This window comes from Callorhinus ursinus, unplaced genomic scaffold (genome assembly GCF_003265705.2).
Source record: "Callorhinus ursinus isolate GAN/ISIS: 27379988/994484 unplaced genomic scaffold, GSC_fseal_2.0 scaffold74, whole genome shotgun sequence".
Taxonomy (NCBI): Eukaryota; Metazoa; Chordata; class Mammalia; order Carnivora; family Otariidae; genus Callorhinus; species Callorhinus ursinus.
The window spans coordinates 4630591-4652961 of NW_027397136.1; the positions used below are offsets into that span (position 1 = coordinate 4630591).

Genomic DNA, 22371 nt, shown 5'->3' on the forward strand with positions numbered 1-22371 from the left:
CTGTCGAAAATAACACCCTTTACAGCAAAAGGATTCTGCTTCAAACCACGTGTTGCATTTAGTTGACATACCTCTGGTTGCCTTCAGGCTGGAGCAGCCAGACTTTCCTTGATTCTTGTCATCTTGATGCTTGAGGATCACAGGCCAGAGTTCTGTAGGATGTCCCTCCGTCCGGGGATGTAGGATGCCTCTGCACTAATGGGTTCAGCTGAGATGCTGTGTCCTTCTCCCTGCACACTCTTGGGGACATGCAGTTTGGATTTGTCCTGTCACTGACAGCATTGACCTTGATCCCTGCTTAAGGTGATGTCTACCAGGCTTCTCCACGGTCAAGTTGCTCCTTCTCCTTTTGTAATGAGTAGGACTTTCTGGGGGAGGCAGTTTGAAACCATGTAAATACTTCATTTTTATCATTAATTCCTTATTTTATTTGATAGATTATGTCTGTTATTATCAATACTCATTTTGAAACACAAATTATTCCTAATTTGGTCACGGGACCCCCTTCAAGCTGGCTTCTGCATCCTTTTGTCATTCCTTCTTCATTTTTTTTTTTTTTTTGTGAGCTTTCTTATTTTCTGGCACAAATGTTCCAGGTTCACCTTGTACTTTACATGGCTTTGTTTTAGAATCAGTCATTTCTCCAAGGAGTCTTGAAGTCTTTAGTGGACAATGGCATTTAGAAACTAGGATCTGGGGCTAAGTGTCCTCATTGATTTTAGGGTGTTGATGTCCCCAGGGCTGCTTCAGCGGAAAGAACTAGAGAAGTGTGTGTGTGTGTGTGTGTGTTTGTGTGTGTGTGTGTGTGTGTGTGTGTGTACACAGGCATTTACATAATGTGTGTTTCTGAATCTATCTATACATACTGTCAAGTGTGAGTTCACGTGATGCCCCAGCTCTAACCAGCCCCACCAGGTGCTCTAACTTCCTCCTTTCCCACGTTGGAGATTCCTTTCTCTGACGGTGAAAAATCTGGCTCCCACTATTCTTAACATGTTTACTTATTGAATCAATCCCACCGTATGTGCCCCATCTCCCACTGTCACCACCTCGTGCCCCATGCAGATGTGTCTGTCACCCCGTGCTGGGCTCTGACACCTGCATGGGCACTCTCTTCTCCCTGCTCGACTCCAGTCTGCTGAGCCAGGCTTGCTTCCTGTGCAGGGACCCTCTCGCACCCTTGGACCTCCCCCTCACATCCAGTGTACCGAGAAGGAGGGAACTCCAGGGCCAGGGGCCTTCCAAGGTAATGTTGTTCCCACTTCTTCTTTCCCCGAGAACAGTAATAGGCGGTTAGAGCCGGGGTGGCCGCCCAGGGCCCTGACTGTGGCACCCGCTCACTCAGCCTCGGCGTGTTCACTGGAGAGAGGACAGCTTGACTGTATGAATGCTTCCATGGAAATGCTTTTGAAATGTTGCAACAGCCAATTGTGTGGGGCTCAGGAGTGTAGGTGTAGAGACATAAATAACAACACAGGACATAAAATACCTGCTACCCAGAATCAATCAAGCCCTCTCCCCGTCCACCTCCACGCGGTTCCTGGGGAAGGGTTTATCCCCATGGAGACACACACCTCCACGAAGCCACCTGCAGCAGTCACACAGCTTCACATGGCTTCTACCACACGCATGGCCTACTCACATGCCCAGAGGCTGCTCTTTGACTTAAGCACTATTATTTCCTCTGTTTCCCTGCTGAGGAAGCCAGGGTGCTACTGCCGGGTTGCCTCAAAAGGTAGATTTGTTTGTGAAAGTTGACACAGGTGCTCAGGGATTGACGAAATGTTTATAGTCTTAGGAACAAAAGAATTAGAACCCATGTACTTCTCAGAATACTAAAGGGAGAAAGCGTACCCCTCCTTTCCTCTCTCTTTTTCTACCTGCGCACGTCCTAAAGCAGGAGAGTCGTGGACGGAGAGGCCTGAGCGTAAAGTACCCCGTCAGAGTGGCAGTGGACAGCAAGCTCTGCAATGTCCCAGGAGGGGTGGCTCTGTCCTGTCACTTCACCTCCTGCCCAGAGAGGAGCTAGGCCCCTGCACAGCCTGCGGGGGTCCTGGGGGAGGCGAGAGAGTGTTCACTGAGTGCCCGGTGCCAGGCTTCCTGTGTAGTAGGTGCTCAAAAAGCATTAAGTGTGGGTCCTTTCAGGCACTTTGCTTTCTTAGCCCCACACTGAGTGGCTTCCATAGACGATGCTTGAATTATCTGCTGTAGCAGGCTTTCTCCCGTGCCCTGGAGCCACGCAGTCCTGGAGGTGGCCCTGACAGGGACCCCGCCACCAGCCACTTGGGAGAAGCTTTGGCTCCTTGGGGGTGTCCGCCTCCCTGCAACCTTGCCCATGCTCCCTTTCTTTCCTCTGGGGCCACGTGGCGTGGAAGCCTCCTCCTCAGGTGACAGCCCTTCTCCCACATCCCCTGACAGTCCTTTACCCTTGGCTTTGGTTTGAGTCACCCTCTCACCCTCAGAGTCATGCTAAGAAATAAATCCAACCGGCATCTGGAGGGACCCAGATGCTGTGCTGCTGGCCCCGTGGCTCCAGTGTCCATTAGGAAACCGCATGTCATCTGGTGCTGATGGAATCAGCTACAGTCTGTTGTCTGTCCACACCCGCATCTGTCGTCTATCAGAGTTACTGCCAAGCTGTAGTTCCTAACCTATGTCTTGAATCCAAACGGAGAGTCGCCCTTTTTATTCATAGTAGACTTCATGCTGGTAGATTTGGTCCTTCCTTACAATTGCTAGGCATCCCGAGGGCATGGCTCTCCCAGTGTCACCATTCTGTGCTTGGCGTTCCTGCATCTCTGATGGGAGCCCTGGGGTGAGCGTGGAAGTGCCTGTAGCCTGGTCTGCGTTCAGCTCTTGATCAGCGCCTTTGAACACAGCCAAGTAGCCAGTGGTGAATCCATACAATAATATGGCATATCCATGAGGATGCCATGGAGGCAAGGATGTGCCCACATGGCTCACCACGGGCACGGGGAGGGGGGCGGGTGAAGAGCACTGACTCTGGACCCAGGCTTCCTGGTTCACACTCAGTTCTGCCCGATTAGCTTGTGATCTTGGATACCTCATTTTCTGTGCCTCAGTTTCCCCATCTGTGAAATAGGAACAATAGCGGAGCATACCTCATAGGGTCACTGTGATAATTCCATGTTACTAGGCAAAACCACGGTGTGCCGGAACAGGCTCCTACAGGCTCCTGAGGGCAGACTGTGAAATTTTCAGTACATTTGTTATATGGATGAAGTCACTTTGGTGGCTTGAAATTGGCCACTGTGGGAATATCTATACCACAGAAATCAGCAAATGCTACAAATCAGGGCTACTTCCCCTGGAACCCCAGTTGGTCAGTATCTACTAGCACACTGCTGTGTAAAACACAACGGTATCTCGTGGGCAGTAAGCGGCCAATAAATGTTAGCTATTGTTATTATTATTTCATTTATTAACTTGACTAATAGCCCTGTCAAAAGAAGAAATAAGATTAATCAGATATAATTGTTTTTAATGAACCTGTACTAGTGACTCCTGGCAATTCCTACTTCCGTTCCTAACTGCTCGTGAAGCAACATATTAATAATCTTAGGGCTGGTTTTCACACACTTATTCCTTCAGGCATTGTGGTGCCATACTCCACACCCCGGTGCCAGGTGCTGGGTGCCAATCGCAGACCCAACAGGTAGGCTCTTGCTCTGGTGAAGCTCACCATCTCATGGAGAGAATCGACATGAACACAAGTGAACAGACATCATGGTAGAATTACAAATCGTGACAGGTCTTAGAACAAAACACGATGGGGTCGTTGAGCAAAGTGGGGTGCCCACTTCCGACTGGGGGGTCGTAATGGCATGCTGGAGCCGGCTCACATGGCTCACACTGCCTTGTACTTTTCTTCCCAACTGCGCACGGGTGACGTCCCGGGGTGAGCAGAAATCAGCCATGGTGGAGATATTTGCACCACAGACACCAGCAAGCACCTTGGCCCCACTCCTGGAGCCGGTTGTTAGACACTGACCAGCACAGTACTGGCAGTGAGGAAGCTTCTGGAGGGAGGCCACTGAGGCACAGACCTGACGGACCAAGAGGCCAGCTGCTGAGTGGACAGAAGTGTGTCACGCAGAGGGACCATCCATGCCAGCTCCCCGAGATGAGAGACACTTTGTGCCTGTCCCACGTAAGCTCTAGGTAGTGAGCGACTGACACCTGGGATGATTTTCTGAGTCCTGGGGCCTCGGGGAGGCTTTGCTGTCTTCTATGTTAGCACTGATTCAACCACCCTGTCCCGTTCCACCGCCTTCTTCATCCCTGCCCCCACTTGGCCAAGCCCACACAATCCTCTGCCTGTGGCCAATGTGTGAGGTATCTGCCCGGGCTGTGCCGTGCCAGGGGTCCTAAGTGGTGGGCGATAGCTTGGGGTGGGGGTGAGTCCCGGTATGGTTTTGATTGCCTGAGTGTTAGTCCAGCTGTGCAGGGTCTCCGGCCAAGGAAGTTCTCTGGCCAAAACTAGCAGGACTTCAGAGCTTTAGTTAAGCAGACAAGGTCCTCGGTCCACAAGGGAACCAGAGCAGGCTAAGACATGAAGCCAGGCAGATGATGTACTAGAGACAAGACAGAAGTTCAAGCCCTATGTTCTCGGGCAAAGGGGGGCTGGGGAAGAAAGGGGGTACCCTACTGAAGTTTCTACTATATTGCGGCTATGAAGCACCCATGGCTCATCTCTGCCACTCCAGTTATGGAGTCTGTTGGCTGTAGGGCATATTCCAAGGCCCACCAGATATTGGAGGTAAAGTTGTTGTGGTCCTCTTTGTCTCACCACTACTGGCTCCAGAATGGGGCTAGGTCTGACCTTGTAAGAGAGATTTATCCATGTATCTAGACCCTGGGCACCTGAGACAGAGCTGATACCAGGGAGGTGGATGGGTTCTTCCTCCCTCATCCTGATAGGCTCATGATGGCTCTACCTCTCCTCACCCTACTAACCAATCTGACAGCCTTCAGGAGGATGATGGGTTAGTCCTTGGCCTTCTCTGATTTCTTTTCCTCCATCACGCTAAGCAGTTGCTTCGTATCCACAACAATCCACGAGGTAGTTAAGTCAGATATTATATCCACAGCAGATGAAGGAAGGAAACCTCAGGGAGGCTGGTGACTTGTACCATGTTATACAACAGGCCTCGCTTTTGGCCCTACCTTTTGACTTTTCTAAACTCCAGTTTTCTCATTAGGCAGATGGAATAATAAAAACCAACCGCACAGGTTCCTGTGAGGGTTACAGAGATGATATAAGTGAAATCACTCTGCAAAGCTGCTAGTAATTTTTTACTATCCTAATTAGGACTGGTTTGAGGATCTTTTGTCTTTGAACCCAAATACCCTTTTTTCAAAATTGCTTATTCATTCATCCATTCATTCATTCAGCAATGATTCCTGATGTTTGTGAGGAGTCAAGTGCTCTGCGAGGTCCTGGAGGTAGGATGCTAGAATAGGCAATTAAGAAGAGGAGATCGTAGCCTGGAGGCGAGTCAGGCCCTTGGAAAGTGTGTGGCAGCCAGCGTGGGTGTCGCCAAAATAGGCATGTGAACAGCATGGCAAGGTAGCTTGGGGGCGGCTAGTGGCCATGCTGCAGGGTGGGTGGCGTCAGAGAGGCTCTACTGCCTCAGAATGTGCCCCCGCCTTGCACTCATGACCCCATGCCCACTCCTCTGGGATCTACTCTGCGGAACAGAAGAGTCTAAACTCGGGAGACCTCTAACTTCAGACCTGTGGGGTCAGTTAACTCTGATGGACATGCTGGAGGGCCAGATGATATCAGGCTGGCCCGATTTGTTTTTTTTTTTTTTAAGTCAAACGAATAACTGTGAGTCAGTTTGGCTAGCTTTCTGTAATAAACACTCAAGATAAAAAGAAAACAAATCCAAAAAAAGAAAAAAAAATCTGGATGTCTAATTTGCAAACTTGAAATTACAGGAGAAGAATCTCCCAATTTAGAGTTCAGAGTGCATTGCTCCCTGTTGTGCACTTAGTTATGATTAATCATTCCAAAATTTATGAGCCATGGTTCTGTTGTTGAGACAAACTTTCCATCATCTCTATGGAGTAAAAACATAGCTCCAAAGAGGGACTTCAGTGCAACCTTGAGCTGACACAGGGTTAGTGATGTGGGGTCCAGATTGGGAGTGGGGTTCTGCAGCCCATAGCTGCTCAGAACCTGAGGATCAGTGGCTAAGATGCCCCTTGAAAAAGCTTGACGTGGAGAAGGTTCAGATGCCCACACAGTCCTTGGAGCCAGCCCACTGCATTGCACTGGCCAATAGCCCTCCCTGCCCCATTAGTTGCCATAAAGCCCACCACAAGAGGTAGCATTTTGCAGACTGGGAAATTGAATCTGGGAGTTTAAATGGTTGCTGGTGTGGACTGTAGAAAACAGGAAGAATATCCTTGATGATTCAGCTGGGCAATTATATTTGGGTCCATAGAAACAACATAGCCTCTTTTTTTTTTTTTTTTAAATTAGCCTCAAGGAATTGGTGCAAATTAGAGTCAAACTGGAAATTGCGGGCACTGTTTCTTTATTGGTGTCAGCTACTTCTACCAGTAAACTTTGTAGAATGCCTTTTACATGCTCAATATATATCTGAAGAATCATAGCATTTTGGCACTGCAAAGCATCTTAGGGATTTTTAGGTTCAATCCCCCTTCTTTTTCCCCCCACAATAAAGAAATTGAGCCCCCAAAGGGGAGGAAATGTTTGATTAAGGTTTGTTGTCAGCTGGAAGAAGAACAGAAGTTGTCTGCCCCTAGGGCACCGGCAGAAGGTTGTGGAAATCGAGCACTGTATAGAAACACCTGAGCAAGGGGATGAAGGGGGTCTGAAATCCAGTCCACCACTGGACTGAGGGGGCGGCTGCCTTTTTCCTTTCACAGAGGGCCCATCTACTCACCAAGCCAAGCAGGGGCTACATCTGCTCCAAAAAATGTTTGGATGCAGAAGGGTGTTGTTAAGTAAACAGAGGCACAGACTGTTGATTTTTTAAAATAGGGTTAATTGATTCCTTCTGCCTTTCCATGACCCACCGTGTGTATCTCTCTCTCTCTGTCTGCCTCTCATCTATCTGTCTACCTACCTATCATCTGTTGTACCCATAGTGATCAGGATATAGCAATGAATGGATAGAGTGCTACTGCCGAGAACAGGGACAGCATTCATTCACGCTGGGGATACCCCAGGAATGTTCTGTACATACCCATCTGTCAGACTAGACTATAAATTCTTGTCCATCTCTGCTTCTTGTAGTCCTATTGGAGTCCTATTCATGGAACCATCCCCAGTGAGCCATGTACTAGGCACCCAGAGTGGAAGCCATGGGGCACCACGGGCAGGAGAAGCCTTCTTCCCGAGCCACATGGAGGGCATGATCTAATGTAGGAGATGGAGCAGACCTATAGCCCCATAGACACATGCAAACATTTGGGAAGAGCCTTCAAGAAATGTGCAAAGACAGAATAAAGGGAGGCCCCCTTGAGGGCATCACAATAAGTGAAAGAAGTCAGACAGAGAAAGATAAATATTGCATGGTTTCACTAAGAAGTGGAGTCTACAAAACCAAACCAAACCAAACCCAGACTCATTGACACAGAGGACAGATGGCTGGCAGCCAGAGGTGGGGTAGGGGGTGGTGGGGAATGGGTGAAGGGGATTAAGAGGTACAAACTTCCAGTTCTAAAATAAATAAGTCACAGGGATGTAATGTGCCGCATGAGGAATATAGTCAATAATTTGTATCAACTTTGTCTGGTGACGGATGGTAACTAGACTTATTGTGGTGATCAGTTCACAGTGTACGTATACAATGTCAAATCACTGTGTTGTGCACATGAAATGAATATAATATGATATGTCAGTTACTCTTCAACAACAAAGATTTGCAAAAGTAAGACAAACCAAGCTTTGCACTCAAATAATGAGTCAGGTGGGTCAGGCCTGTATCTATCAACTCTTTTTCAGAATGAGAAATAAGTTAGGCACTCTCTGCATTTTCAAAAATCCCTTACTTTGTTCCCTTGTGAATTCTCTTGGTTCATCCTCAGCTCTGCTCTTGTTTGCGTTCCTCCTCTTGAGCTGTGGAGCTCCCCAGAGAAGCAGAGATTTGACACCTACTCCTCCCACCCCTTCCAAACCTTTTGGAGATGACTAGGCCTTCCTGTTCTTACCACTTAGGGGCAGGGCTCATGAGTAGTAGCCAGGAAGGCCACACAAGCCTGGGCCTCACTCTAGAGCGATCAGGACCAATATGCATCTGCAAAGTGTCTGACTGATCACAGAGGAGGCCTTATCTGGTTAAGACTTGATTAAACACCAGGTATTGGAGAGCAAATCATCATTAGAGGCTGCTAATGGGCACTTCATCACCTGCATTATCCAATGTGAGGACATGAAACAAAACCAGTGACCTGTGTGCCCTTTGTCATCCAGGAGCCTCTAATCCAAATTCATTTTCATGAACCTCAGATTCAGGACAGATGTGTTGTCTTTGTGTACAGGTTTTGTTTTTTTTGTTTCGGTTTTTTTTTTTTTTTCACTGCTGAATACAAGCTCTTGTTCAATTTTCCCAGCAAAGCTCAGGCATGGTGTGATTTTTCAGAAGATGGTGCAGAAAGAGAATTTCAGAGCATGAATATGTGTATCCTTTCAGAGGAAATGTTCAGATGGAATCAGCCAACCAATACATCACCCTGTCAATTTCATAGCAGCATCTAAGATAGTGTTTGCTATGATCTTTAGAGCAATCAATGCAAAAAAGAGACTCCAAAATTATGTGTATGACTATGTCAAATGATCAAGAACTCAACTAAGAAGTTTCTCCTGCCACGGAGGGATAGGAAGGTCTAGGAAGTGACTCATGAGCAGAGGTCACTAAGGTCACTTATCCCCCTCACCTTTCCATCAGCAAGGGGGGAAATGTCAGAAGATGTCTACCTTCTCTTGAGCCCCGGCTATAAGCCTGGCACTTAACATTTGTTATTTCATTGTATCAGTTCAACTGCCCACTAAGTAGATATTACTTTCCTTGTTTTCTGGGGAATTGGAGTTCAGTTAAGTCAAGTAACTTGTGCAAAATCATATAGTTAATAATGAGAAGATCAGAACTTAAACCCCTGATTATAGAGCCCACACTCTTGTCAAGACACCAAGTTGCCTTCCTCACGAACCCACTGGGGGATGAGCCCTGGATGTGAACATCTTTGCCCTTTGGATCTGAACCATCATGGTGACCTAAAATGGGATGGGGACTGTGATCAGAGTGTTAGAGTCACAACATATTAGACCTGGTCTCTACTTCCACACCCACCATTCAACCCCTCTAAGCCTCACTTCTAAATGAGAATAATAATAACGTGCTTACTTCATGGAGTTGCTGGGAAGATCACATGATACGGTGTGTATCACAGGCTCGGCACAGGGGCCAGGACATAGTCATTGCCCTGTACATTTTAGGGAGAAAACATGCAAGTCGTTCACAGTTCTCTTTGTATAACTAGCTTGGTGAAGGATGAGGTATGTCACATCCTAAAAGCAGAATCAGAACAGGGCTAAAACCTGTAGGTCTGGCCCTGATGTGGGGTGCTCATGGTTCCAGGCTAGGGTCCCTGCAAAGTGTGGCCGTGGGGTTCCTATTTTCCAGTCATCACCATATTTAAGGGTAAAGTAGAAGAGGTGGAGCTGCCTGTGGAGAAGGTAGACATCATCATCAGCGAGTGGATGGGCTACTGTCTGTTCTATGAGTCAATGCTCAACACGGTGATCTTTGCCAGGGACAAGTGGCTGGTAAGTGTCCTGCATGCTGTCCCCTTGTTGGTCTGCTGGCTGTTCTGCTGCTCTACCCCTGGTCGACAGTCTAGGAAGAATATGAGGACTCCAGAGAGGGCTTGGGCTAGAAGGTCACCTCCTCCAGACCCCTCTCCTTAAACCAGATATGCTTCAGGGGACAGAATGATGGTACCCAGGTCCAACATGTCTGCCTCATTGTTCTGTAGGGCTAACCTTGGCCTCTTTGGTTGTAATCAACACCCATTCTCTGTTGTCAAGACAAAAATCTCTTCTGGTCAACAGGTACTTAGGACTTGTTTGGCTGCCAGAGAGCTGAGCATGCTTCTGACTCTGGCTTGTCCAGGCTGCTCCCCACCGAACTTACCTTTGCCCCGGTTCATTTGTTCTACCGTCTCCACTTAGTTCCCTCAAGTTCTCCCCACTCCCAAATAAAAATTGGGCATTGCCATCCTAACCCTAACCCTGGCCAAGGTGACAGTCTGCTGAATGAGAAATGCTGGCAAGGGGGTGCCTGTCTGGTGACTCTATGTGCAGTTCAAAATGTGATGTCTTCGTCAGGTGAATAGATTACGAGACCCATTTCCCCACAATTCATCAACAGAAACCTGGAGGGCTTATGTTTCCAGACCGGGCAGCTTTGTACGTGGTAGCAATTGAAGACAGACAGTACAAGGACTTCAAAATCCACTGTAAGTCGCCTTTTAAGTTTTTGTCTTTCTCACAGTTGGGGTGGGAGGTACTACAGTGACTCTGAGATAAGCAACCAGCCTCATGAATACAGCTGATATGCCTACGGAGGAGTTTACCTGTGACTTATTCTGGATTCTTCTCTCTAGGCATTTTCCCTTGGTCCCAAGGGTAGGAGGTCTACAGAGAGAAAATAAGCAAAGCAGTTGATTTAAGAGACATATCCTGGGGTGAGAGGATGAAAGCAATGTGAATGAAAAATGAGCTGAAGCAACAGAAGCTGATTTTTGTAGAGAACATCAGGCCAGCGGGACTGGGAGCCTGTGGAGTTTCGGTTATCCCAAAAGTCCACTACAGGGGTCAAAAATGGCAGATCGCTAGCCAGCTCGACCATTCTGAATCCTGCCTTCATGCTACTTGAATTTATCAAAATGATAGTGACTCTTCTTCACATTAAGTAAAATATATATTCTTCTTTGTGGTTCTTTTGGGGGAATGGATGGCAGTGAGGGTGGGGAGAGAGGGAGACTTTGCCCGTCATATATGTGCAGGTGTGTACATGCGTGTGTCAGGGACTCATATCCAAACCTACATTCATTACTGCTTTATCAGCTGAAAATTTGTTCTTTTAGGGAAAAACAAACAAACAAACAAAAGCCCTCTCCAGTGTTTTATCTGGTCCGAAAAGGATGCTTTGTTCTTTTTAATTTAGAAGATAGCATTTCTCACTGACACAAGCTAGTCCTCAAGCTTATTTCAAATGTATTCCCATCACTTAGAAACAGCCATGTCTCCTCAGCAAAGAGCCCCTCACACGGGCAAGCACATACACAATCCAATCCAAAGCATGACACAGGAACTCTACGCAGTGTGATAGATTCAGCAGACTTGGGGTTCCCGCCCCTGCAGTGGTCAAACCCTCCTTGGCAAGATTACTATGGAGGGGTTCACAGACTGAGCAGAGGATCAGCACCCTGAGAGGCTGAGACTCGGTAGTTTGACAAATTGTTGCTCCATGGATTCACACGATTGCCATCTAATTTTTCTAGTGCCATTAATGACACCCCAGCTGGACTGCGCTACAGAAGGTGTACATTTGTGTGTGTGTTCACACCCTTCTGGAAATAAAACATCAAAGCACAAAGTTCAGAGTCAGGTTCAGGAGAAGACAGAAGCCGGACAGTTATTCGAAGCTCTGTGCCCTCTGCCTCCAGCCAATCTGGTGACATTTCTAACATTTGATGAGCAATGAGAGGGAGAATAGCCTACGTTGGACGATCACGTTTCAAAGTCTTCCAGCCCTGGGTTCAAATTTTACCTGGATGACTGGGAGCAATTTACCCAACCCCTTTGGCCTCACAGATAATATCACCAATCCCACACACTAGCCATGAGGACTAAGTGAGATGATGTATAGGAAAGGATGTGACAGTTCTTGGAGGTACATGGCACCAGACTGGACCTAGGCACTGAACACATCCCTAAGCCCCTTTCTGTTTGCAACTCTGGTAAGCGAGCCTGACTGCCGAGCTTGTTGGCCTCCAGTGGCTCAGAATCTAGGACAGATGTGCTCTCACGGTAGATTGCAGAAACAACTCAACAGTGAACAATGATCAAATGCATGTATAAATAGGACATATTTTGCCCTGGAGCTGCATTATAATGCTGCTTTTGGAGTTCTTGCGGTGTAACTATACCAAATCGTGTTTTGAGGAGAATCTTCAGGTGCATTCCTCATTCTTATGCATAAGTATTTACTGAGCCCTGACCCTGGGCACAGCTCTTTAAGGGACTTCCTCGTGGTTTAAAAGCCAACATTCCTTACCTTTCTCCTTTCCCTGGATTGTGTTTGGGAACCTGTGGCAGATGCACATTGTAGTGAGCCAGCTGGAGCTGGACCGGACTGCATGGACCCTGGAAGGTGCAAGAGGGCAGTTGTTGTTCCTCAGGTGCTGGTCCAGGACTGGAGATGGTGTGACTTAATCTTATGCTGCCCACTGCAATTTTCATAGGTTCTGGGGAAGAAAAAAAAATTTAAATCAGCTTTAAAAAAATTTAAATCCTCTTTTCTTGTGAAATGTTTGCTCTAGAGTCTTCTATCCAACAAACACCAAAAAACCCCAGACCCAAAAAGTAAAAATCAAACATACATTTAAAATTTATTTAAAAAACTGTGAAGTTTTCCATTAAATTTTTTTTTTAATAATCTGTTTTTGTTTTTAGTAAAGGAAGCAAGCCCATTTAGAAATCTGTTTCAAATAAACAGAGATTTTGGTTACTCTGAGTTCTAAATCAAAAGTAAAGCATAAAGGTTGCTGGTTGCTAAGGGAACAATTGTAAGCAAATTTCAGTTGGTTCAAGAACCGGCTAAAAAAGAAAAATTTTAAAGTGGGGCAGGAGAATGAGACAAGCCCAGACCCTTTCACCAAGTAAATTGTTACAAAACCGCTTCTTCCCTGCCCCTCTCCTCCCTCCCACCACATTCCCCTTCCCTCCCCACCCTTTTCCCCTCCCTTTCTCTCCCCTCCCCTCCTCCTCTCCCCTCTCACTTCTTCTCTCCTTTCCTTTCTCAACCACATGCAACATGGAAACACAAGAATAAGTGAAACACAGAAATTGCCTTTATTTTGCTCACCAACCACTAGAGAACACAGAAGAAGAGAGGCAAATGATTGGCATGTACCAGTCTCACGATACACATTTTGTTGAGTGAATGCATGAAGAAACAAACGAAGGAGTAAAAATAAGCAGTAGAGGAATGTGCAAAGTGTAGTGTTTAACCCCGAGAGAGAGGAGCAATCATTTTTTAAAATTTCTACTATGAAGGAGATTTGTAGAATCTTAAAACTGGAAGGAAACGTGGTAGGTGTTCTATTTGATTTCTTATCCAATACACGAATCTGACCCAATACATGAATCTCCAACCTGCTGGGAGTCAGAGGTATGGGCACCAGCTTCCCAGCTCATGAGAAGATAAGAAGGAAGGCCTTCCGTGGCATCAGTGGTGCCTGCAGCCCAAGGGAGGTTGCAAAGGCAGAACCTCTTGGAGGGCTCAGTTGCTCTCCATGTGGTTCTTTCCCACTTTCAGCCCCACCCTCAACATCCAGAGCTCTGTTCTCTGACTCCCTCCTATTTTATTTTATTTTTTTAAAAAGATTGTATTTATTTATTTGAGAGAGAAAGAGAGTGAGCGAGAAAGAGTGTGTGTGTGAGCAAGAGAGAGAGAGCATAAGCTGGGGGGAGAGGCAGAGGGAGAGGGAGAAGCAAACTCCTTGATGACCAGGGAGCCCGATGTGGGACTCCATCCCAGGACTCTGGAATCATGACCTGAGCCAAAGGCAGACGCTTAACCCACTGAGTCACCCAGGCGCCCCTCTGTCCTATTTTATACAAGAAGTTGCCTTTGTGCCTGAGAGATTAAAATGTATGAAACTATTGTGAACACCTTCCCTTCTGTCTAGAGGAGAAACTGTAAGTAGCGCCTGGTGGCACTTGCTGTGTTTCCCTCTAACACATTTGGAGGCAGTCCCATCCACCCTAGTGGAGAAACTGAAAATGTGGGGCCAGGGAGGGGAAGAAGGATGTAGCTTCAGCTCTCTTTAGTGAAACATAAAGTTGGTTCTCCAGTACTTCATATTTCTTTTTCTGCAACTGCTTTTGAGATTTTCTCTTTATTTTGATACTCATCAGGTTGACTCGGATGTGTCTACAAGTGTTTTTCTTTCTATTTATCCTGCTTGGGGTTCTACAGCTTTCTTGGATCTATGGGTTGATGATTTCATTGATTCAGGAAAATTTCCAGCCATTATCTCTGCAAATATTTTTTCCTGCCTGATTCTCTTTCTCTTCTCCTTTGGGGATTCCAATTACACATATGTTAGATACTGTTTGATATTATCCTATGGATCTTGGGTGCTATATTTTTTCTCTCTCTGTATTTAAGTTTGGATAATTTTTATTGACCTATTTTGAAGTTATTCCTTACTTCCTCTGATGTATGCATTCTTTTAATAAGCACATTGAAAGAATTCTTCACCCCTGATATTGTGATTTTCATTTCTAACATTTCAACATTGGCTCATTTTTATAGTTTCCAACTCACCAGTGAAATTCCCGATCTGTTCATGCGTGTTCTTCCATTGGATTCTTTAACTTCTTTATTATTGGTACTTTAAAGTCTCTATTGGATAATTCCAACATCTGGGCTGTCTCTAAGTCTGGTTCTATTGACTATATTTTCTTCTGATGATAGGTCATGTTTTTTTCCTTTTTCATTCATCTTGTAATTTTTTCTTAATGCTGGGCAATGTCAGTAAAAGAACAGTAGGGACAGATGCACAATAGTTATGCCCAGAAAGAGTATGCCTTTTCCTCTTCCAGGCTTTTAAACTGGGGATTTGAGTCAATCTACTCTGTCATAATGATAGGTTGAGGTTTGGCTGTTGCTTTAGTTACATTCATCATGCCACAGTGCTGTCCTTTCCGAGAATTTGTTTTTTAATCCATAAACAAAAGTTCAAAGGTCCATCTGATGTTATTGTTTAAATTTAAATAAGAAAATGAATAATAATATTTCCTGGTAGCAATAGCCCTCACCCCATATTCACTTAGTCAATAAACAAGACAGAGTTGCCACGAAAAATTAGTCTGTTTGATTAGTGTTGTCTCGCATCCCTGCTCCACTTCTGCTAAAGGAGCTAGTGGGAGATAAATGGCTAGCAGAAAGAAGAGAAAACAAATGTATTGTCCTGGGTGAACTTTCTCCTCAATAATTGAAGGCAAGGTAGTCTAGCTGGGGAGAAAAACACGAATTAACCTCTGAAAAGATAAGTAAAATACTGGGCATTGCAAGCGGTGTAGAACATTAAATATTTGGGAATGAGTTTCAATTAAAAAAGCATTATCTGTGTGCTTCCATTGTGCTAGATGCTGGGCTATAGGTGTTGAGGATATAGAAGTAGTCTCATAGTTGGGAATGGTTAGAAAAGGTTTCACAAAAGCAAGAGACATTAACTTCACCTTTTCTTGACTGTAAGGGAATTTTTTTGAGAGAGAGAGAGAGAGAGAGTGAGAAAGAGAGCATGTGCATGTGGTGGGGGGAGGGGCAGAGGGAGAGGGAAAGAGAGAATCTCAGGCAGACTCCCTGCTCAGTGCAAAGCCCAATGCAGGGCTGATCTCATGATCCTGAGATCATGACTTGAGCTGAAATCAAGAGTCAGACTCTTAACTGACTGAGTCACCCAGGTGCCCCTACCTACATAGATTTGTAAAATTCCAGCTTCCCAGATCCCAAAACTGGAGATTCTGATTCAGCAGATCTGGTTTGGGCCCAGGAATTTGTAATTTTAAAAGTGTCCCAGATGATTCAGGAGCACAGAACCACTGAACCAAACTCCTCACTTTACAAACAAGCCCAGAGACGAGGATTGATATGTTCAAGATCACACAGCTCAGATGGTGACAAAGCCAGAGCTCAGACCACATCATGATAATGATCACTATGTATCAGCGGCTCTGTGTGCCAGGCATCCCCTTATACCCTATATTATCACATTTAACCCTCATGACAACCCAACAGAGTAGCTGTGGTTATCACCATCATCTCTATTTTAAAGAAGAAACCAACTCTTCGAGAGCTAAATTTTTGCTAGGATTACATAGCAAATAAATGGCAGAGCCCAGAGTTGAACTCCAAAGCCCAGGCCTTTAACCATCATGCACATGGACTCTTGGGATTTTGCCCGACACTTGCCCTCAACCTCAACCTAAGGCAGGGCGGGGAATGGGAAGGAGCGGGAAGATGGCAGCAGGTGTATTAAGGAAAGATTTAAAATGAAGGCACTGTGTTTAGTGTATATGTTTTATCTGGGGGCTTCCAGACTCTAGAAGGGCATCTCCTCTGAAGCACATCCCGTTGCCAACCGAGCAGCTTACTTCTCCAAACGTAGGCTTCAACTAGGAACTTGGCACCAAACTCATGTGATTTAATGGATATGACTGGCATCTTATCTTCAAGCCCGAATTTCACAAGTGCTCACCCTCTGGGAGATGATTATTTCCTCTGCCTCTTCTTCCCGAGGAAGGTCTCTGTGTGCCTTAGAAAGGAGTCAAAGAAACACGGCTTTCACTGACTGTTCCCACCTCCCTCTTCACACACCCCCTCTCCTAAACATACGGAAACATAGTTCCTGAAACTAGCATTTGTTTGATGCACATTTTAAAAGGAAATTTAATCCCATAAGATTTTAGAGAAGAGCATCTCTCCTTCGATGCATTTCTAGACCCATCTGCATAAACAGACAAATGAGATTCAGCTGCTCAGTGACTAAAGCCTCTGCTTAGGCCACACCCTCTACAGTACCGGGGGAGGAAATTGCATTCCTGGTTGCTGTCACAGCTGGGTCAGTGCAGCTGAAGGGTCAGGGGACAACCTGGAGCGAGCCCTAGCTCCACCATCTCCCTGATGTGTGATCTTGGCCCATATATTGTGTGTGGGCCATATGCCAACTTCTCCCGACCTGTTTCCTTGACTGTCAATAGACGTATCCCCTGGAGGTTGCTGGGTAGGTTAAATGAGGAATCTGGCTTCAGCTAGGAGGTCAGTCAACGGTAGCAATGATTGCCACCATATAAGGATGGTCTTGGGCCATCAGATGTGCATTCATTTACTCACCAGCCTTGCACCCTCCATCTTTCTCCCTCTCAAAGCATCTTATGAGCAGCCACAAGGGACCAATGAGTACCACTGGGATGGTTGTGCAACCCCCTGGGGGATAGTTCTTATGGGATGGATTCTTAGTGAGTGCACCATGGCATGTGAGAAAGGCAAAGACTCTCACAGACCCACCCTCCCCCCTCGTTTTGCAGTTGAGAAAACGGAGGTTCACAGAGGTTAGGGTATTAGCACAAGGGCCTGGCCAGTAAGTGGTGGTGCTGGGATTCAAACTAGTCTATATAATTTTAAGAGCCCATGTTTCTCTCTGCTTTGTTAAAGATTCAGTGGGTGGGGACAGGAGAAGGGAGAGAGGTGGGTCTTCTAAGTGTGCAGGACGGCTTGAGCAAGGGCACCAAGATAGAAATGTGAGTGCCAGATAAGAGTTTGTAGGAGACTCTGCTGGCTCGGATAGAGGGACAGGAAAGTGGGTACAGGAAGCGTCAGGCAATCTGGATTCTAGTCTTGACCCTGTGGCATTCTGGCTGTGTGACCTTAGAGAAGTTTCTTGGCCTCTCTGGGCTTTAGTTTTCCTACCATCAAGGGCGATCTGTACATTCTGCAAAGCTCTCCACCCAGATGAGTGATTCTTCTATTCTGATTGCAGGGGAACATGGGCTGCCCCTCCCCCTCATGGGCATGCTGTGCTCTAGTCCTCAGGAGGGCTGGGAAGCCTTCCGGGGGGTCCTGCTGCTGGCCCTCATGTCTCGCTCTGTTTTCACAGGGTGGGAGAATGTCTATGGCTTTGATATGACCTGTATCCGGGATGTTGCCATGAAGGAGCCCCTGGTGGACATCGTGGACCCAAAGCAAGTGGTGACCAATGCCTGTTTAATAAAGGTCTGCAGACTCATTCTGCTGGGGCCCAAGCATGCTGGCAACCCAGCTGTGCCACCGTGGAAACCTGTGGGCCTGGAGTAAAAGCAATATTCAGCTCCTGAGCAGCCCCGGCCTGGCAAAGCAAGGCCACCTTGGCCAGAGCCTGTGGCACCCTAAGGTGACTGCCAGTCAAAAGAAGATGCTCATAATAAGCAGAGTCACAGAGAGAGCCCCTGGACTCCACAGTGGCACAGCTGAGGGGAGGGAGTCAGGTCACATCCCTCGGTGGTGCAAGGGGAAGGGTATGGGGGAGGGGGCATCAGCGGAGAGGCAGGAGGGTATGCTTAGGTTTGGGGAAGCTCCTCCATTCCGAGGGGGATGGCCCTCCTAGGGAAGCAATCCAATACCTTAGTCTGCTGTGTAATCGGCATTTATACTCCCACCTCCAAGCACACATCTGACCTGGCCAGACAGAGCTACTCAACCCCCTTCCTGAGTGGTTTTGTTTGTACATATGCTCTAACAGCTTTCCTGACAAGACTTTCTTCAGTGCAAATGAAGAACAGCTGGTCAGCATCCTCGGCACACCAATCCTTAGTGTATTCTTGCTATTAAATATTCAAACGTAGCAAATTTGAGAGCGTGAAAACAAAAGCTCCCTTTTGTTTTGACCTCCCCCTCCCTTTCAACCCCACACTTTTCCTGGAGGTAATACTGTTCACATGTTGGATTGATCTTTCCAGCCCCTTCCTGAGAATTTGCATTTACAGACGCTAATATATTATGTTGAACCATATAAACTACTGATATTTGTTTTTTTTTTTTAATCTAGAAAGACATCACTTTCATATGGTTGAAGCTAACTTTTTAATTTAAAAATCTGGGTTCATTTTGTAAGTATTCATTGGCCCACGCAGCCCTCATCTTACTAAAACATACTTGCCGGCTCTGGTCCTGCATCTGTCACTTCTTTGCCAGGAGTATTGGGCTGGAGACTGGCAGCATTTTCAGGGGATTAAGGGGAAGAGTCCAGGGCCACTGGGGATGAGGCGAGGTTTCTGAAGTTCTGATATAAACCACGGCTTTGCTAGGTTCACAACTGTCCCTTGTCCCTGGGCACAGTCTTCCTAAGAAGAAACACAACTCTCGGTCCATAGTGTCATTGTAGCATTTAGAATGGACCTCCGAGGGCAAATACACAGATGAGTCTCATCAGCTGCTGCCTCCTTGTAACATCCCACCTAAGAGATGTGGCTGGGAATCTAAGTCTTGGGCTTTCTGTTGATGGGGTTCTCACTACTTCTTAACTCGGCCCATCCCAAGTCCAGGCAGGCTCAATTGCAAGCAAACGTGTCCTTTTAGTTTTTCCTATCGGCCCCTGAAGCCTCTCCCTGCCCCAAACAAGAAGTAGGAAATTACACTCCCAAACTGGTGCAACTGAATTTGCCCAAATGACATGTGGCAGCTACATAGAACCGTTAGGCACCTGTGCGTCATGGCCTCAGCTTGAAGGTACAACCCCTTCAATGTGCTGGGGCCCCAGGTCGCTTTCCACCTTTTCCACCTTTGACGGTAGGTGTGACCACTGTGCTTCCGTAGGTCTACTGCAGGTCACACGGTGGACTGGCCTGCTTCTCCCTCCCCGCCCCCAGGCCACCCTGGCCTCCTACCTTCTTTCCCCCACTCCCAGCAAGGGTCTTCCCCTTGGTTATACCTGAGTGCAGCCAGGGGCAAAGCAACCGAACTCAGGGCAGGGGGTGCAGAAGGGCATGCATCACACACTCCTGTCAACTCCTTGGGGCTGAAGTCCTGCCCCCTCCCTGTGCCCGCAACCCTTCTTCCTCTCTTCCCCGAGAAGGGTAACGGCTATCTGTGCATGCTTCTGCAACCAGGAGAGCCCCTCCATCAGTTTGCTCACCAGTGTGCTAAGCAACATTTTGCCAAGCCTGTTGGGAAAACACTTGCCCTTCTTCACACACTTAATTGCTACTTTCATCGCTATTAACGTTGTAGAGTGTGACACTTTATTATAATTAAGACTCTGTTTTGACCAGTCTTCTGCTCTGAGACATACATTTGTACCATTACTTAGTGCTGGGGATAACAGAGACCGGGGGCTCTTCTGAGTATTGAGGCCTCCAGAGCCCTCTGCTTCATGGGGGTTCCCTGAAGCCGAGTCAGGGGAACCCCCTGTGGTGTCAGAGATGCTGCTGCAGCAGGAATACAGAAACCTTCCACCACAGGACTCAGGGCTCTAGGGAGCCAGGTAACAGGTTTGGCTCTGTAGCCTTTGGGTCTGACAGTAGGGTGGACCTGAGCCCTGAAGGCTTCTGAGTCTCCAAAGCCTAGTCATAGCTGGCCACCTTCGCAGATGGCCCGGCCCTCATTCCAAAAGACCAACTGCTTCTATTGTCACCATTTTGTTTTGTTTTATTTTATTTTATTTTATTTTATTTTATTTTATTTTATTTTATTTTATTTTATTTTATTTTATTTTATTTTATTTTATTTTATTTTTAGTGAGCTCTACACCCAACTCACAACCCGAGATCAAGAGTCACATGCTCTACGGACTGAGCCAGCCAGGCGCCCCTCCACTGTCACCATTTTAATGTCTAGCTTCATCACTTCTGTCTCAAAAACCTTTTGTTCCTTCAGAGGCCCCTATTAAGATGCAAATGTCTGTAGGACTTAGTGAACACTGTCAGCTAACAGGGGAGTCGATAGCTGACAGTGGTTGATGCACATCTGAGAGCAGGACCCTATGGAGGAGGGATGGAGTGTGTGTGTGCGTGCACGTGCGTGCCCTGAATGTCATGAAGAAGTGAGGGGGGTGACGGGAGAAAGTAGCCATGTCCAGATGTGTCCCGGAGCCTACCTTTGGAGCTCACTGTCTGTGTTCAGGCCAAGAGGTCCTCTCTCTTTAGGTAAGCGATACAGAGTCATGGATGTCTTCGGATTCAGAGAGCAGCATGGTCTGAATGGATCTGAGGGATTAGTGGGTTGGTTTGGAGAAGAGGTCTGGGGCTGGGGGCAGGAACATTGTCGAGCATGGAGGCCAGTAAGGAGAAGACTGAGGGCTGGCAGGTGCTAGGTTACACAGCGAGGGTACACAGACCCATAATGGGCAGCCTCTGTGCCAAGATCCTGTCCAATGGGGGGGCCAGGCTGCTGAGATGAGCCAGAAGTATGGTGGAAAGACCAGGCGAGGCTGGAGGCAGAGAGACCGAGAGCAAAAGATAACAAGGACCTTGGGGAGAGTCTGGAGCCTGGCCGTCTGGCCCTGGCTAAGAAGCAGATGGTAGTCAGTGAGTGTAGGCACCATGAGCCTGGTGGACTGTGCTGATGCCGTTAACAAAAACACAGTTAACCATGTCTTGCTCTGAGTTGTGGAGCTGGAAGGAACTTTGGGCAGCATGTGGCCGGAGGGCTAACGAATGTCATGTAGGCTGACAGGTGCTGGCTTTAAAAAGGAGCCATGGACCAAACTTAGCAGGATGACATATAATGGAGGACCCTACACTCAGTTTCCAGGACAAAAGGAAAAAGGAGCATGAGCAGGATGTGGTGGAGGGAGAGGGCCTGGACGACTGAGTGCTGTCTGAGCCAGCAGTGTGCTCTTTGAGACCAGAGGCTGCCCCAAACAAGGAGGGTGACAGAGTAAGAAATCATGACTTATGAGAAGTGAATGAAAAACCAGACACAGTTTATGTTGGAGAAGAAAAGGTTTAGGGGGCCCATGTGAGCGGGGATAGGCATTTGGCTTATTCCATTGATGGAAGTTACACAGACGGGTGTGTACTCTCCTCACTCATTTTGAAGAGGGACCTGTCCCTTGGAGATGTCAGGAAGTGGAATCAGCTGCCTGACAGGTAGTGAATGCATCATCCATGAAGGTGTCCAAACAAGCATCAGATGGCCACTTCCCAGGGATGCTACCAAAGGGGCTCTTGCATTGATGGCTTTCTAATCCTGTCAAATTCTGCATGCCTGACCCATGGCTTCCCATTCTACTGATTCTTGTTCCTCATCCTTGGTTCTAGAAGCACAGCAAAACTTGCATTTGAGGTGACATCACCAAGGGTCTCCCTGTTCCCCTAAATCTGCAATCCCACCCTCTTCCCAACTAATAGGTCAGAGCTTCAGCTTCCCCCAGGGGATACGAGGGCTACGCATCACAGACCACAATAGGGCTCTGATCTGACTTGCCTCCTTAACCAAACCTCTTCCTCTGTCCACCCCCCTGGAAGCAGGACTTCTCTTTCAAGACCCCGGGATGCTTTGTGTCTGTTTTTCCTTTATTTATTCTAGAAATATAAGCCATTTC

The 22371-nt window shown here is 47.0% G+C and overlaps 1 protein-coding gene across 3 annotated transcripts in view; it reads left to right on the forward strand.

Moving 5' to 3' along the window:
* The window catches only part of PRMT8 (protein arginine methyltransferase 8), a 91435-nt gene that overhangs the window by 57663 nt on the left and 11401 nt on the right, over positions 1-22371 (forward strand). For 2 of the 3 annotated variants that reach the window (XM_025851853.2, XM_073886920.1), the window contains exons 5-7: positions 9681-9823; positions 10428-10515; positions 17950-18065. In XM_025851853.2, coding sequence (XP_025707638.2) covers positions 9681-9823; positions 10428-10515; positions 17950-18065 — 347 coding nt within the window. The remainder of the gene's footprint in view (positions 1-9680; positions 9824-10427; positions 10516-17949; positions 18066-22371) is intronic. The other variant, XM_073886921.1, reaches the window with a different exon arrangement.